The sequence below is a fragment of the Somniosus microcephalus genome, chromosome 16, assembly GCF_052327205.1.
Source record: "Somniosus microcephalus isolate GS21.2 chromosome 16, FLI_Smic_1.0, whole genome shotgun sequence".
In the NCBI taxonomy this organism is placed as follows: domain Eukaryota; kingdom Metazoa; phylum Chordata; class Chondrichthyes; order Squaliformes; family Somniosidae; genus Somniosus; species Somniosus microcephalus.
The window spans coordinates 7257831-7271391 of NC_141002.1; the positions used below are offsets into that span (position 1 = coordinate 7257831).

Below are 13561 nucleotides of genomic sequence, written 5' to 3' on the forward strand. Positions count from 1 at the left end.
CCTGAGAAAATTGAAGCTGTCATAAAAGCACCACAACCTGAAAATGCCTCGCAGTTAAGGTCATTCCTGGGATTGATAAATTACTATCATAAATTTTTACCGAACTTGTCAACTGTTTTGCACCCTCTTAACGAACTGCTACAAACGGGAGTAATTTGGGAATGGAGTGAGGACTGTAAACGTGCCTTCCATAAATGTAAAGGCTTGATCACGTCCAAGGAAGTTTTGGCTCATTACAACCCATCACTGCCAATCAGACTGGCGTGCGATGCATCCCCTTACGGCGTAGGAGCGGTATTATCGCATAGATTCCCTGATGGCTCAGAATGGCCGATAGCTTTTGCGTCACGCTCATTGAACTCAGCTGAGCGTAACTATGCCCAGATCGACAGGGAAGCACTCAGCCTGGTATGGGGAGTGAAGACATTCAACCATTACCTACACGGACAAAAATTTACCTTGTTGACTGACCATCAACCCCTCGTCTCCATATTCAACCCTAAAAAGGGCGTTCCCATTATGACAGCACAAAGGCTACAGAGGTGGTCCCTTTTCCTAGGGGCACACCGATATGACATAGAATACAAAGGATCAAAACAGCATGGAAATGCTGACGGTTTATCGCGTCTACCGTTGCCAACGGTAGAAGAGGCACCTACAGTGGACCCAGTGGAAATGTTCCACTCTACCATAGTAGAATGTCTACCAGTAACAAATTCTGCCATTGAAAAGGAAACGAGAAATGACCCGACTCTCTCACGAGTCTACGATTTAACGGTGAAGGGATGGCCAGCACATGGCGAACCACTGTTGCCAGCATTCTCACAAAGAAGGGAACAGCTGTCAGTGTGCCGAGGAACCTTGATGTGTGGATCCAGAGTGGTAATTCCACCCAAACTCCAGGTTAAAGTGCTAAAGGAGCTTCACGAGGGGCATCTGGGTGGAGTGAAAATGAAGAACCTAGCCAGGGCGTTTGTATGGTGGCCAGGTATCGATGGAGACATCGAAGAAATGACCAAGAGCTGCCTAGGATGCCAGAAGGTCCAAAACGCTCCACCACAAGCCCCTCTACATCCATGGGAGTGGCCCTCATCTCCATGGCAAAGGGTACACATCGACTTTGCTGGTCCATTTATGGACTCAATGTTCTTAATCGCGGTTGATGCACACTCCAAGTGGCCGGAGGTAATAAAGATGTCCTCCACCACCACGGAATAAACCATCACAGTACTAAGGACCATATTTGCCAGGAATGGGCTGCCTGAACAGATCTGTTCTGATAATGGACCGCAATTTGTGTCCGAAGAATTCAGGAAGTTCTTAAAAAACAATGGGGTTAAGCACTACACGTCCGCCACATACCATCCCGCCACCAATGGATTGGCTGAAAGGTTTGTCCAGACCTTCAAGAAGGCCATAAAGGCCATGGGTAATGAAGACATAAAACTTCAGCATAAGGTAGATAACTTCTTGTTTGCATACAGGAATGCAACACATATGGTTACAAACCAAACTCCCGCCATGATGTTCTTCAATAGAAGCCTAAGATGCCGGCTGGATTTGATCAAGCCAAACATCACGTGGAGAACTGGCAATTTCAAGGCATGAATGAAAGGCCAACTAGAACCTTCCAGATAGGTCAACAAGTTTTGGCCCGGGACTACCGTACCGAGAAATGGCAGCCTGGAACTATTTGCACACGACTAGGACCGCTGATGTATACCGTGGACATTGGAGAAAGCATAATAAGGCGCCATGCTGACCAGATCATAGAGTCATCCGAAAAGGGACAACCTACACCACAACTCTATACGCCTAATGATGAAGTAGAGATACCCATAGTATCTACCTCCGATCCGGTGATACTGGAACCAGATGAACCCGACACTGGCATTTAAGCCGAATCAGCCTTGCCAAAAGAACCTACTACACCACCAGAAACTACTGCACCACCGAGGCATTATCCGGACCGAGTCAGGAAGCCTCCAGAGAGACTGACTTATAATTGATTAACTGCAGCAATGTGTAGATTATTGTTCTTGTAACATGTAATTAATGATTACTTAAAATATTATGTACTGGTTGGCTAAAAGGGGAGGAATTGTGGTGTATGTGCCTTTAAGAGCCCCCTGCGTACTGTAATGCCGGTAATGGCCACTCGGGTATATAAGCCTGTATATTGTTTTGTATCTGTTAGTTGACCTCCAGACTTTGTTCAGTAAACACCTGTGAAACCAACTCCTGCCTTCAGTGTCTCTATTAACACATGGATACAACAAAGATGAGGTGCTGTTCCTCGAGTTTACGTTGAGCTTCCGTGGAACAATACAAGAGGCCAAGGACGGTGAGGTCCGAGTGGGAATGGAGCGGTGAATTAACATGACAGGCGACTGGAAGCTCGGGGTCACCCTTACGGACTGAATGGAGGTGTTCCGCAAAGCGGTCACCCAATCTGCGTTTGGTCTCCCCAATGTAGAGGAGACCGCATCGTGAGCAGCGAATACAGTATACTAGATTGCGAGAAGTACAAGTAAATCGCTGTTTCACCTGGAAGGGGTGTTTGAGGCCCTGGACAGTGGGAAGGGAGGAGGTATAGGGGCAGGTGTTACATCTCCTGCGCTTGCACGGGAAGGTGCCAGGCGAAGGGGAAGGGCTGTTTGGGGTGATAGAGGAGTAGACTAGGGTGTCACGGAGGGAGCGGTCCCTACGGAATGCTGAAAGGGGAGGGGAAGATGTGTTTGGTGGTGGGATCACTTTGGAGGTAGCGGAAATGGCGGAGGATGATCTGTTGAATGTGGAGGCTGGTGGGGTGAAAGGTGAGGACAAGGGGAACCCTATCGTGGTTCCAGGAGGGAGGGGCAGGGGCGAGGGCAGAAGTGCGAGGGCCGTGTCGACCACGGTAGAGGGGAATCCTCGGTTACGGAAAAAGACGTCAGAAGCACTGGTGTGGAAGGTGGCATCGTCGGAGCAGATACGGCGGAGACGGAGAAACTGGGAGAATGGAATAGAGTCCTTACAGGAGGCGGGATGGGAGGAAGTGTAGTCCAGGTAGCTGTGGGAGTCAGTGGGCTTGTAGTGAATATTGGTCGATAACCTATCCCCAGAGATGGAGACGGAAAAGTCGAGGAAGGGAAGGGAAGAGTCAGAGATGGACCATGTGAAGGTGAGGGAAGGCTGGAAATTGGAGGCAAAGTGAATGAAATTGTCTAGTTCGGGGCGAGAGCAGGAAACGGCACCGATACAGTTATCAATGTATCGGAAAAAGAGGTGAGGGAGGGGACCCGAGTAGGACTGGAACAAAGATTGGTCCACATAGCCCACGAAAAGGCAGGCATAGCTAGGACCCATGCGGGTACCCATAGCAACACCTTTGATTTGGAGGAAATGAGTGGAGTTAAAGGAGAAGTTGTTCAATGTGAGAACAAGTTCAGCCAGGCGGAGGAGGGTGGTGGTGGATGGGGACTGGACGGGCCTCTGTTCAAGGAAGAAGCGGAGCGCACTCAGGCCATCCTGGTGGGGGATGGAGGTGTAGAGGGATTGTACGTCCATAGTGAAAAGGAAGCGGTTGGGGCCAGGAAACTGTTAAAGTGGCGGAGGGCGTCCGAAGAGTCGCGGATGTAGGTGGGAAGGGACTGGACAAGGGGAGAAAAGATAGAGTCGAGATAGGAAGAGATAAGTTCCGTGGGGCAAGAACAGGCTGAAACGATGGGTCTACCAGGGCAGTCCTGTTTGTGGATCTTGGGAAGGAGGTAGAAGCGGGCTGTGCGGGGTTGGGGAACTATGAGGTTGGTGGCAACGGGGGGGAAGATCTCCAGAGGAGATGAGGTCAGTGACAGTCTTGGAAATGGTGGTTTGATGTTCGGTAGTGGGGTCATGGTCCAGGTGGAGGTAGGAGGAGGTGTCGGAGAGTTGGCGTTCAGCTTCTGCTAGGTAGAGGTCTGTACGCCAAACAACAACAGCACCACCCTTGTCAGCGGGTTTAATGACAATGTCAGGGTTGGATCTAAGAGAATGGAGTGCTGCAAGTTCAGAGGGAGGTAGGTTGGAGTGAGTGAGGGGAGCAGAGAAATGGAGACGGCCCATGTCACGGCGGCAGTTAGCGATGAAAAGATCTAGAGAGGGTAAGAGGCCAGGGGGAGGGGTCCAGGTAGAACGGGAATTCTGCAAGCGGGAGAAAGGGTCAGTCGTGCAGGGGGAAGACTCCTGGCCAAAGAAGTGGGCACGGAGCCGAAGGCGGCGGAAAAAGAGCTCAACATCGTGCCGAGCTCGAAATTCATTGAGGTGGGGGCGTAAGGGGATGAAGCTCAGGCCTTTGCTGAGGACTGATCGTTCGGGGTCAGAGAGTGGAAGGTCAGAGGGGATAGTGAAAACGCGGCAGGGGGTTGAAAGCCTGTTTTCTAAAGACAGAGAAGTCAAGAAGTTCGAAAGACTCGTCAGGAAGGTTTCAGCAGAACAGTTCAAACAGCTGAAAACAGTTCAGCAAGGTGGGAGTTCAAGAAGTACAGAGTTCCAAGTTCGAGTTCAGTACTCTCTGCAGTTCGAAGGAGTCTCGCAGAAGTTCTCTCTCTCTCTGGAGGCAGCACTCCATTCTCTCCGATCCAACCCTAACATTATCATTAAACCTGCTGATAAGGGTGGTGCTGTTGTTGTTTGGCGAACCGACCTCTACCGTGCGGAAGCTGAACGCCAACTCTCCAACACCTCCTCCTACCTCCGCCTGGACCATGACCCCACTAGCAAACATCAAGCCATTGTTTCCAAGTGTGTCACTGACCTCATCTCCTCTGGAGATCTTCCCTCCATGGCCGCCAACCTCATAGTCCCCCAACCCTGCACAGCCCGCTTCTACCTCCTTCCCAAGATCCACAAACAGGACTGCCCTGGTAGACCCATCGTTTCAGCCTGTTCTTGCCCCACGGAACTTATCTCTTCCTATCTTGACTCTATTTTTTCTCCCCTTGTCCAGTCTCTTCCCACCTACATTCGTGACTCTTCCGACGCCCTCCGTCACTTTAACAGTTTCCAGTTTCCTGGCCCCAACCGTCTTCTTTTCACTATGGACGTCAAATCCCTCTACACCTCCACCCCCCACCAGGACGGCCTTCAGGCGCTCCGTTTCTTCCTTGAACAGAGGCCCAACCAGTCCCCATCCACCACCACCCTCCGCCTGGCTGAACTTGTTCTCACATTGAACAACTTCTCGTTTGACTCCACTCATTTCCTCCAAATTAAAGGTGTTGCTATGGGAACCCGCATGGGCCCTAGCTATGCCTGCCTGTTCATGGGATATGTGGAACATTCTTTGTTCCAGTCCTACTCAGGTCCCCTCCCTCACCTCTTTTTCCGGTACATCGATGACTGTATTGGTGCCGTTTCCTGCTCTCGCCCTGAACTAGATAAGTTCATTCACTTTACTTCCAATTTCCACCCTTCCCTCACCTTCACATGGTCCATCTCCGACTCTTCCCTTCCCTTTCCTTGACTTTTCCGTCTCCATTTCTGGCGAGCGGCTGTCAACAAACATCCACTACAAGCCCGACTCCCACAGCTACCTGGACTACACTTCCTCCCACCCCGCTTCCTGTAAGGACTCGATTCCATTCTCCCAGTTTCTCCGTCTCCGCTGCGTGTTCTGACGATGCCACTTTCCATACTAGCGCTTCTGACGTCTTCCTTTTTCCTCAACCGAGGAGTCCCCTCTACCGCGGTTGACACGGCCCTTGACCGTGTCCGTTCTATTTCCCGCACTTCTGCTCTCACCCCAGCCCCTCCCTCCCAGAACCACGATAGGGTTCCCCTTGTCCTCACCTTTCACCCCACCAGCCTCCACATTCAACGGATCATCCTCCGCCATTTCTGCCACCTCCAGCGTGATCCCACCACCAAACACATCTTCCCCTCACCTCCCCTTTCAGCATTCCATAGGGACCGCTCCCTCCGAGACACCCTGGTCCACTCCTCAATCACCCCCAACAGCCCTGCTCCTTCACCTGGCACCTTCCCGTACAAGTGCAGGAGATGCAACACATGCCCTTTTACCTCCTCCCTTCCCACTGTCCAGGGCCCCAAACACCCCTTCCAGATGAAACAGCGATTTACTTGTACTTCCTGCAATTTAATATACTGTATTCGCTGCTCACGATGCGGTCTCCTCTACATTGGGGAGACCAAATGCAGATTCGGGGAACGCTTTGCGGAACACCTCCGTTCAGTCCGTACGGGTGACCCTGAGCTTCCGGTCGCCTGTCACTTTAATTCACCGCTTCACTCCCACTCTGATCTCACTGATCTCGGGCTATTGCATTGTTCCAATGAAGCTCAACGTAAGCTCGAGGAACAGCACCTCATCTTTCGATTGGCCACTTTGCAGCCTGCCGGACTCAACATTGAGTTCAACAATTTCAGATAATTATCCCTGCCCCCATTTTTCATGCAGTATGATTTTTGCCATTCTCATTTGCAACATTTTATCTTTCCTGCCTCTTACAAAAGTACAGGATGTTCTTTCAATTCCTTCCCCCCCCCCCGGTCTCTGCACCTGCTTAATGTCTGTTACATCTGCAGCTTTTTCCAGTTCTGATGAAGGGTCCCAGACCTGAAACGTTAACTCTGTTTCTCTCTCTCCACGGATGCTGCCTGGCCTGCTGCGTATTTCCAGCATTTTCTGTTGCTATTTCAGATTTCCAGCATCCGCAGTATTTTGCTATTATATTACCATAAGCCAACCGGGTAATATTGGGCCACCGCGACCAAAGAAAAGCAACTCGGAAGAAAACCAAAGATTCGCAATTTTTTTCCATTCTACAAACTATTCCTGCGTTTGGTGAGCATTATCCCGGGTCCTTCGAGTCCAACTTGGCGAGTAAGGTGGGATTGGGAGGGGTGAGAGATTTGTCTATTGTAATTTTTCCCTCGTGTATGGCGAAGTGTTTCCCCATTTTATTAGAGTGTTAAAATACAACACAATCTTCTTTCTCAAATAAAGATCAAAGTTCTTGCACCAAAATCAGTTGTTTGCTGTACTTTTATCACAACCCCCAAATAAGTCCAAGGTGTAGAACCAAGGGAGTGGGAGCGATTCAAACCGCTCAAGTCAGAGATGAAGCTGACCCCACACACCACCCCTTACAAAGGTGGGTGGGCCGATTGGGGACCAAAAAGGAGACCTATGGAGGCAGAGGGTATGGCTGAGGTACTAAATGAATACATTGCATCTGTCTTCACCAAGGAAAAGGATGCTGCCATACAGTGAAGGAGGAGGTAGTGGAGACACTTGATAGGATAAAAATTGATAAGAGGTATTAGAAAGGCTGGCTGTACTTAAAGTAGATAAAGCACCAGGAGCAGATGAGATGCATCAGCGGATGGGATGCATCCTAGGATGCTGAGGGAATTGAGAGTGGAAATCACAGAGGTACTGGCCATAATCTTCCAATCCTCCATAGATACAGGGGGGGGGGGGGGGGGGGGGGGGGGGGGGTGCCAGAGGACTGGAGAATTGCAAATGTTACACCATTGTTCAAAAAAGGGTGTCAAGATAAAGCCAGCAACTACAGGTCAGTCAGTTTAACCTCAGTCGTGGGGAAAATTTTAGAAACAATAATCAGGGACAAAATTAACAGTCACTTGGATAAGTGTGGATTAATTAAGGAAAGCCAGCATGGATTTGTTAAAGCCAAATCAGGTTTAACCAACTTGATTGAGTAACAGAGGGTTGATGAGGGTAATGCAGTTGATGTAGTGTACATGGATTTCTAAAAGGCGTTTGACAAACTGCCACATAATAGGCTTGCCAGCAAAGTTGAAGCCCATGGAATAAAATGGACAGTGGCAGCATGGATACGAAATTGGCTAAGTGACAGGAAACAGTAGTGGTAAATGGCAGTTTTTCAGGAAGGTATAGTGGTGTCCCCCCCAAGGGTTGGTTCTAGGACCACTGCTTCTCTTCAGATCCTGGGCTTCATGAATAGAGGTATAGAGTACAAAAGTGTGGAAATGATGATGAACCTGTATAAAACACTGGTTCAGCCCCAACTGGAGTACTGTGTCCAATTCTGGGCACCACACTTTAGGAAGGATGCGAAGGCTTAGAAAAGGTGCAGAAAAGATTTACGAAAATGATTCCAGGAATGAGGGACTTCAGTTACGTTGATACTGGAGAAGCTGGGGTTGTTCTCCTTGGAGCAGAGAAGATCGAGAGGTGATTTGATGGAGGTGTTCAAAATTATGGGGGGTCTGGAGAGTAGAGAGAAACTGTTCCCACTGGCAGAAGGGTCGAGAAGCAGAGGACACAGATTTAAGGTGATTGGCAAAAGAACCAAAGGCGACGTAAGAAAAAAACTTTTTTACGTAGCGAGTGGTTAAGATCTGGAATGCACTGCCCGAAAGGGTGGTGGAGGCAGACTCAAAATCTTATCTTTCAAAAAGGGAATTAGATAAGTATCTGAAGGGAAAAAAATTGCAGGGCTACAGGGAAAGGGCAGGGGAGTGGGACTAGCCGAGAGTCGACACGGGCTCGACTGGCCAAATGGTGTTCTTCCGTGCTGTAACCATTCTAATGAAGATTAAAATGCTGATTTTAAAGAGCCAATTTTCCAAGCTGACGCCAACTGCAGGAGTCTCACCTGCCAACCATGCACATCAGGAAATTGTGGGCAGTATGATTGCAGTTCCTAGATTTGCACAGCAAGACGAGGCATTCCACCAGGAGTGGAAAATTACCCTCTAAAATGTTTATTTGCATCATAGACACAATCAAAAAAAAGTCAAGTAGCTACTGAAATACATCATACATAGTTAGAAAAGTGGAGTGTTTCCATTGTTTTAAGAAGCATTAGATTAATTCTGCCAAGATCTACAAATAGGGAAGCCACAAGTCTTCAGAGCACATGAACCGGTTGTCCCACTTGAAGTGCAGGTTTAATTTGTTTTTTTGAATGGGTAGTCCTTGTGGTTAATACTCCTAAAAAAAATACAAAGAGAATAAAGTTAGAGATAGGTCTAATAATTTAGGAGGGAAGAATAAAATTTGCTCTTGACAAGGAGATTTTGCTGTCAGCGGTGAACGAACGGCACCATTCGTTACAAAAGCTCTATGGGCAAATGCAAGTGTATCGGAAGTTCCTGTCAGCCATGCATCCAAAAAGCACAGTGCCCTCTACAGGGCATCTGGGAGTGGTGTGAACAGGGCAAGCACCTGTGTATCTCCTTAACCAGAGTCAAGAATCATTAATGAGTAACGCAGAGTCTGAACCAGGAAGTTGCAGTTAGAATATTGAATTCAATGGCAAATCAGGTTCAGAAAGCGAGCGAGCGACAAATAAAAAATTCAATTTTTTTTAAGTCTCCAAAAAAATTAAAATCTGAAGGAATGAGACTCCACACTTGGTTAATTTTCAGTACCAGAGAGGTTGTTTGGCAATAATTAAGACTCATCATGCTGTTAAAAGGGTATTTAAATTGGAATGGACAAACCCTAACTTTTTCTGGCAAATTTAGTTTGTATACATCAGGTAAGTACAGCAACTTCACGCCATTCAATGTATTTGAATGGGGAGTCTCCTGGCGAGAAGCCGTTATTGCAGAGCCACTGGTAGAGCAGGGCCTCTCGGACAGCAACTTCCTTATTTCCATGTTTAACTGCACATGTACGGTCACTGGAAGTTGCTGTCCGATTTCCACATAAATAACAGTGAGCACTGTTAACCTCACCGTTATTTCTACTGCAAAATCCAGTCTATAATTTTGTTTTTAACCTAGGTATCAGCTGCTACTTCCCCTCCTTGATTCGGTGGACACATTTATACCCCCTCTCCAATGGTACTGAGCCATGCACACCATGGTGGTGCTAGGTATATCTTTTGTATGCTTAGTTTGTTGATCTCAACTACAGCAACAACAGTAGGGGCATTATAAATGATCTTAGCAAAGCTGAGCTGGTTTAGCGCAAGGGGAGAGAGAGAGAAGAATGTTCCTAATACTGGTCACTACCTACTGACCCAAGAAATGTGCTTGTGGAAATCTGGTACAGAAAGTGGAGAGGATTAAGGATATTGAATTAGGAAGATGTTAGCAAATTGGATTAATAACTAGTTAGAAAGAGTTGGAGTTAAGGACAGTTTCTTGAGTGGTAGGAAGTACATAGTTGTGTCTTGGGGTCCTGTTTTGGGACCACTTCTGTTAACTGCCCATCAATAATTTGGATGCAAGGCTAAAGAGAGTGGTGTCAAGAAACTGTCCTTAACTCCAACTCTTTCTAACTAGTTATTAATCCAATTTGCTAACACTAAAATAGGAGACATTTTCTGAGAACCAAAAGGAAGCTGCAAAGGGATATAAGATGGCGGAATGGGCAAAAAAGTGGCAGATGGAATTCAATGTTTATAAAAATGAAAGTAATAATTATATTTCAAATGGGGGAAGGTTAGTGATGTGAAAGAGCAGAGGGATTTCAGGGTTACAAGATATTAAAAACAGCACCTTAAGTAGCTATGGCCATTAAAAAAATCTAATGGAAAACTAGATCTATGGCAAGTATAGAATATAAAAGTCCAGATGTAATGATGACTCTATAAAACCTCAGTAAGACCATAGTTGGAGTGCTGTCTGCAGTTTTGGGCTCCACATTATAGGAAGGATATTGAGGCAATAGAGGGAACAGCACAGATTCACTAGGAAATACAAATATGAAGAAAAGCTTGAAAAATTGGGGCCATTTCTTTTAGAGCAGAAGAGAGTAATGGGTGATTTGATAGATATTTAAAAACTACAAAAAGGGACAGGATAAAGTAGATAGAAACAGACCAAGGGGGTCTCAAGCAAGGGGAAAGATATGATTAAACAGGAGATTAAAGGACAGAACAGGAGAAATGTTTCTATTTTATATACACACACACACACACACACACGAGGGTTGTAAAGCTGTGGGCCTAGAAATTGAGTGGGCTTAGCGCCCATTTTGCGGCGCTAGAGGGCATTGCCCTGGACTTACAGCCGGTTTTGAAATTGACTAGGGCCCAACATCGGCGTTACACCGGTAGCGCTGCGCCGGCACCGATGACGTCATCGGTGTGCGCAGCATCCCGGTTGCCGTGGTGACGGGCCCAGGCGCCGAAATTCAGTTGCGGCCGCCTCGCCCGTGGCAGCCGCAACTAAGACTCTGGCAACAGAGTCTTACACGACTTTGCGCCGGCGCATAAAGGTGGAGCAGCGGCCGGCCGCTTTCCCGCCGGCCCGCACCTTCCCCCCCACCCCCCCCGGAACAGATGCTTCTCGGCTGCGAGCCCGGCACTCCCGAGGTGCCGGGCTCATTTTGGTGGCGATTTAACCGGCCAGCGGGCGGGTGCAGGCAGCTCCTCCTTAACTGAAGGAGGAGGCCTGCACTTCCCGAGCCTGCCGCACCGCATCGGGCGCCGCAGCGCCGGAATAGCGCCGCAATGCGGCGCGTAGCGCCAGTTTTCAGGCACAAACAGCCTTCAGTAGCGCCGGCAGCCGTTTGGGCGCGGCGCTACTGAATTTTTGGCGCGTGCAGCGCGACTTAGCACCGGCGCTAAATTTCTGGCGTTAAGCCCCGGCGCAGCGCAAACTCAATTTCTAGGCCGTGGAATATACTACCAGAGCCCTATCATAGGAAGAGTAGAAAATTCTACCCCTCAAGCCTGTTCTGCCATTCATGGCTAATCTATCTGTACACAACTATCAACACTGAAGATAAAAAAAAAAAATACAAAATGCTCTAAACACCTCAGCAGGTCAGGCGGCAGCTGTGGAGAGAGAAACAGGGTTAATGTCTCAGGTTGATGGACCTTTCATCAGAATTGGATGATGTTGAACAGCTTTTAAGCAAGTGCAGTGCCAGGGAAAGGCAGGGTGGAAGGGATGGGGCTGGAAATGGGAAAGATCTGTGATAGGGCAGGAGTGATTAAATGACAAAAAATGATGATGCAAATGAGGTGATAGAGACACGAATAGAAACAAAAGATGGGTCCAGAGGTGATGTAAATTGTTGCAGCAGAATAGCAGAGGACAGACAGACACAGCCAGTCAGACTCTAATTCAGTGAGCATGCAGATTTCCACCTGCTCACAGAATGTACCATTTGGATTGCTAGTATATCCTGCAACATCAGTAAACCACCAGGAACCAGCAAGAAAATATTAACTAGAAGATAGAAACAGAACAGGCTATTGCCATACTACTGCACTTCTCATAGCAATCCAAAGATTGGATCAAAAAATAAAGGTATCCATTTGCTAATGGCAACTCACAAAGTCATTGCACAGAATTGCCAGTTCTTGTTGAAGCAGAGGATAGTCTTCATCTCCTCATCACTCAACTGAAAATCACATACCTGCAACAAGCACAAACACATCTTTATGACACCAAATCTATGGAAATGCAGTGAAATGCCACACTGTTCCCATTACATGGGAGTGAGCATAAAGAATCTTTTAATTGGTAGCCCATTTAAAAAAATATTGCGACACATCAGCCAATGGTGGCACCTTGATCTTCAATACAGAGATCCCAGGATGGCCCGAGATTTTATTTTAAATCCAGAATTTTTCTCATCTTTGTTGCAATCAGCTGGGACACAGAATGAAGAAATCCTAAGTAACATAAGTAGGAGCAGGAGTAGGCCATGCGGCCCCTCGGGCCTGCTCCGCCATTCAATAGGATCATGGCTGATCTGAATCTTGACTCACGTCCACTTTCCTGCCCGCTCCCCGTAACCCCTAATTCCCTTATCTGCTAGGAAACTGTCTATCTCCGTTTTAAATTTATTTAATGTTGCAGCTTCCACAGCTCTCTGGGGTAGCAAATTCCATAGATTTACTACCCTCTGAGTGAAGAAGTTTCTCCTCATCTCAGTTTTGAAAGCGCAGCCCCTTATTCTAAGATTATGCCCCCTAGTTCTAGTCTCACCCATCAGTGGAAACATCCTCCCCGCATCCACCCGATCAAGCCCCCACAATCTTATGTTTCAATAAGATCGCCTCTCATTCTTCTGAACTCCAATGAGTAGCATCCCAACCTACTCAACCTTTCCTCATACGTCAACCCCCTCATCTCCGGAATCAACCGAGTGAACCTTCTCTGAACCGCCTCGAGAGCAAGTATATCTTTTCTTAAATATGGAAACCAAAACTGCACGCAGTATTCCAGGTGTGGCCTCACCAATACCCTGTATAACTACAGCAAGACTTCCTTGTTTTTATACTCCATCCCCCTTGCAATAAAAGCCAAGATTCCATTGGCCTTCCTGATCATCTGCTGGTCCAACAATTCTCAGCCACTCAGTACCCCCTATTCTGTATAAGTTAAAAGGTTTGAGATCTCCTCTCTTTCCCCCCCCCCCCCACCCCACAAAATTTCACCTACCTGGAAGTTTTCCTGAATACGTCTTGGGGTGACAGATTTTGGAATTACAATCAGACCTCTCTGAATCTGGAACCGGATCAAGACCTGAAACAAAAACCCACACACACTTAGAACATATACATTGTTCTGCAAAAACTGGGGGGGGGGGGGGGGAACAGTTACATTGATTCTTGCACATTTT

At 47.7% G+C, this 13561-nt stretch overlaps 1 protein-coding gene across 1 annotated transcript in view; it reads right to left on the minus strand.

The window, feature by feature from the left end:
• Positions 1-8717: 8717 nt before the first annotated feature.
• akr1b1.2 (aldo-keto reductase family 1, member B1 (aldose reductase), tandem duplicate 2) overlaps positions 8718-13561 on the minus strand; it is a 34419-nt gene continuing 29575 nt past the window's right edge. Inside the window, exons 8-10 of the mRNA XM_086008575.1 lie at positions 13381-13464; positions 12267-12349; positions 8718-8962 (exon numbers count right to left, since the gene is read on the minus strand). Coding sequence (XP_085864701.1) covers positions 8920-8962; positions 12267-12349; positions 13381-13464 — 210 coding nt within the window. The 3' untranslated portion in view covers positions 8718-8919. The remainder of the gene's footprint in view (positions 8963-12266; positions 12350-13380; positions 13465-13561) is intronic.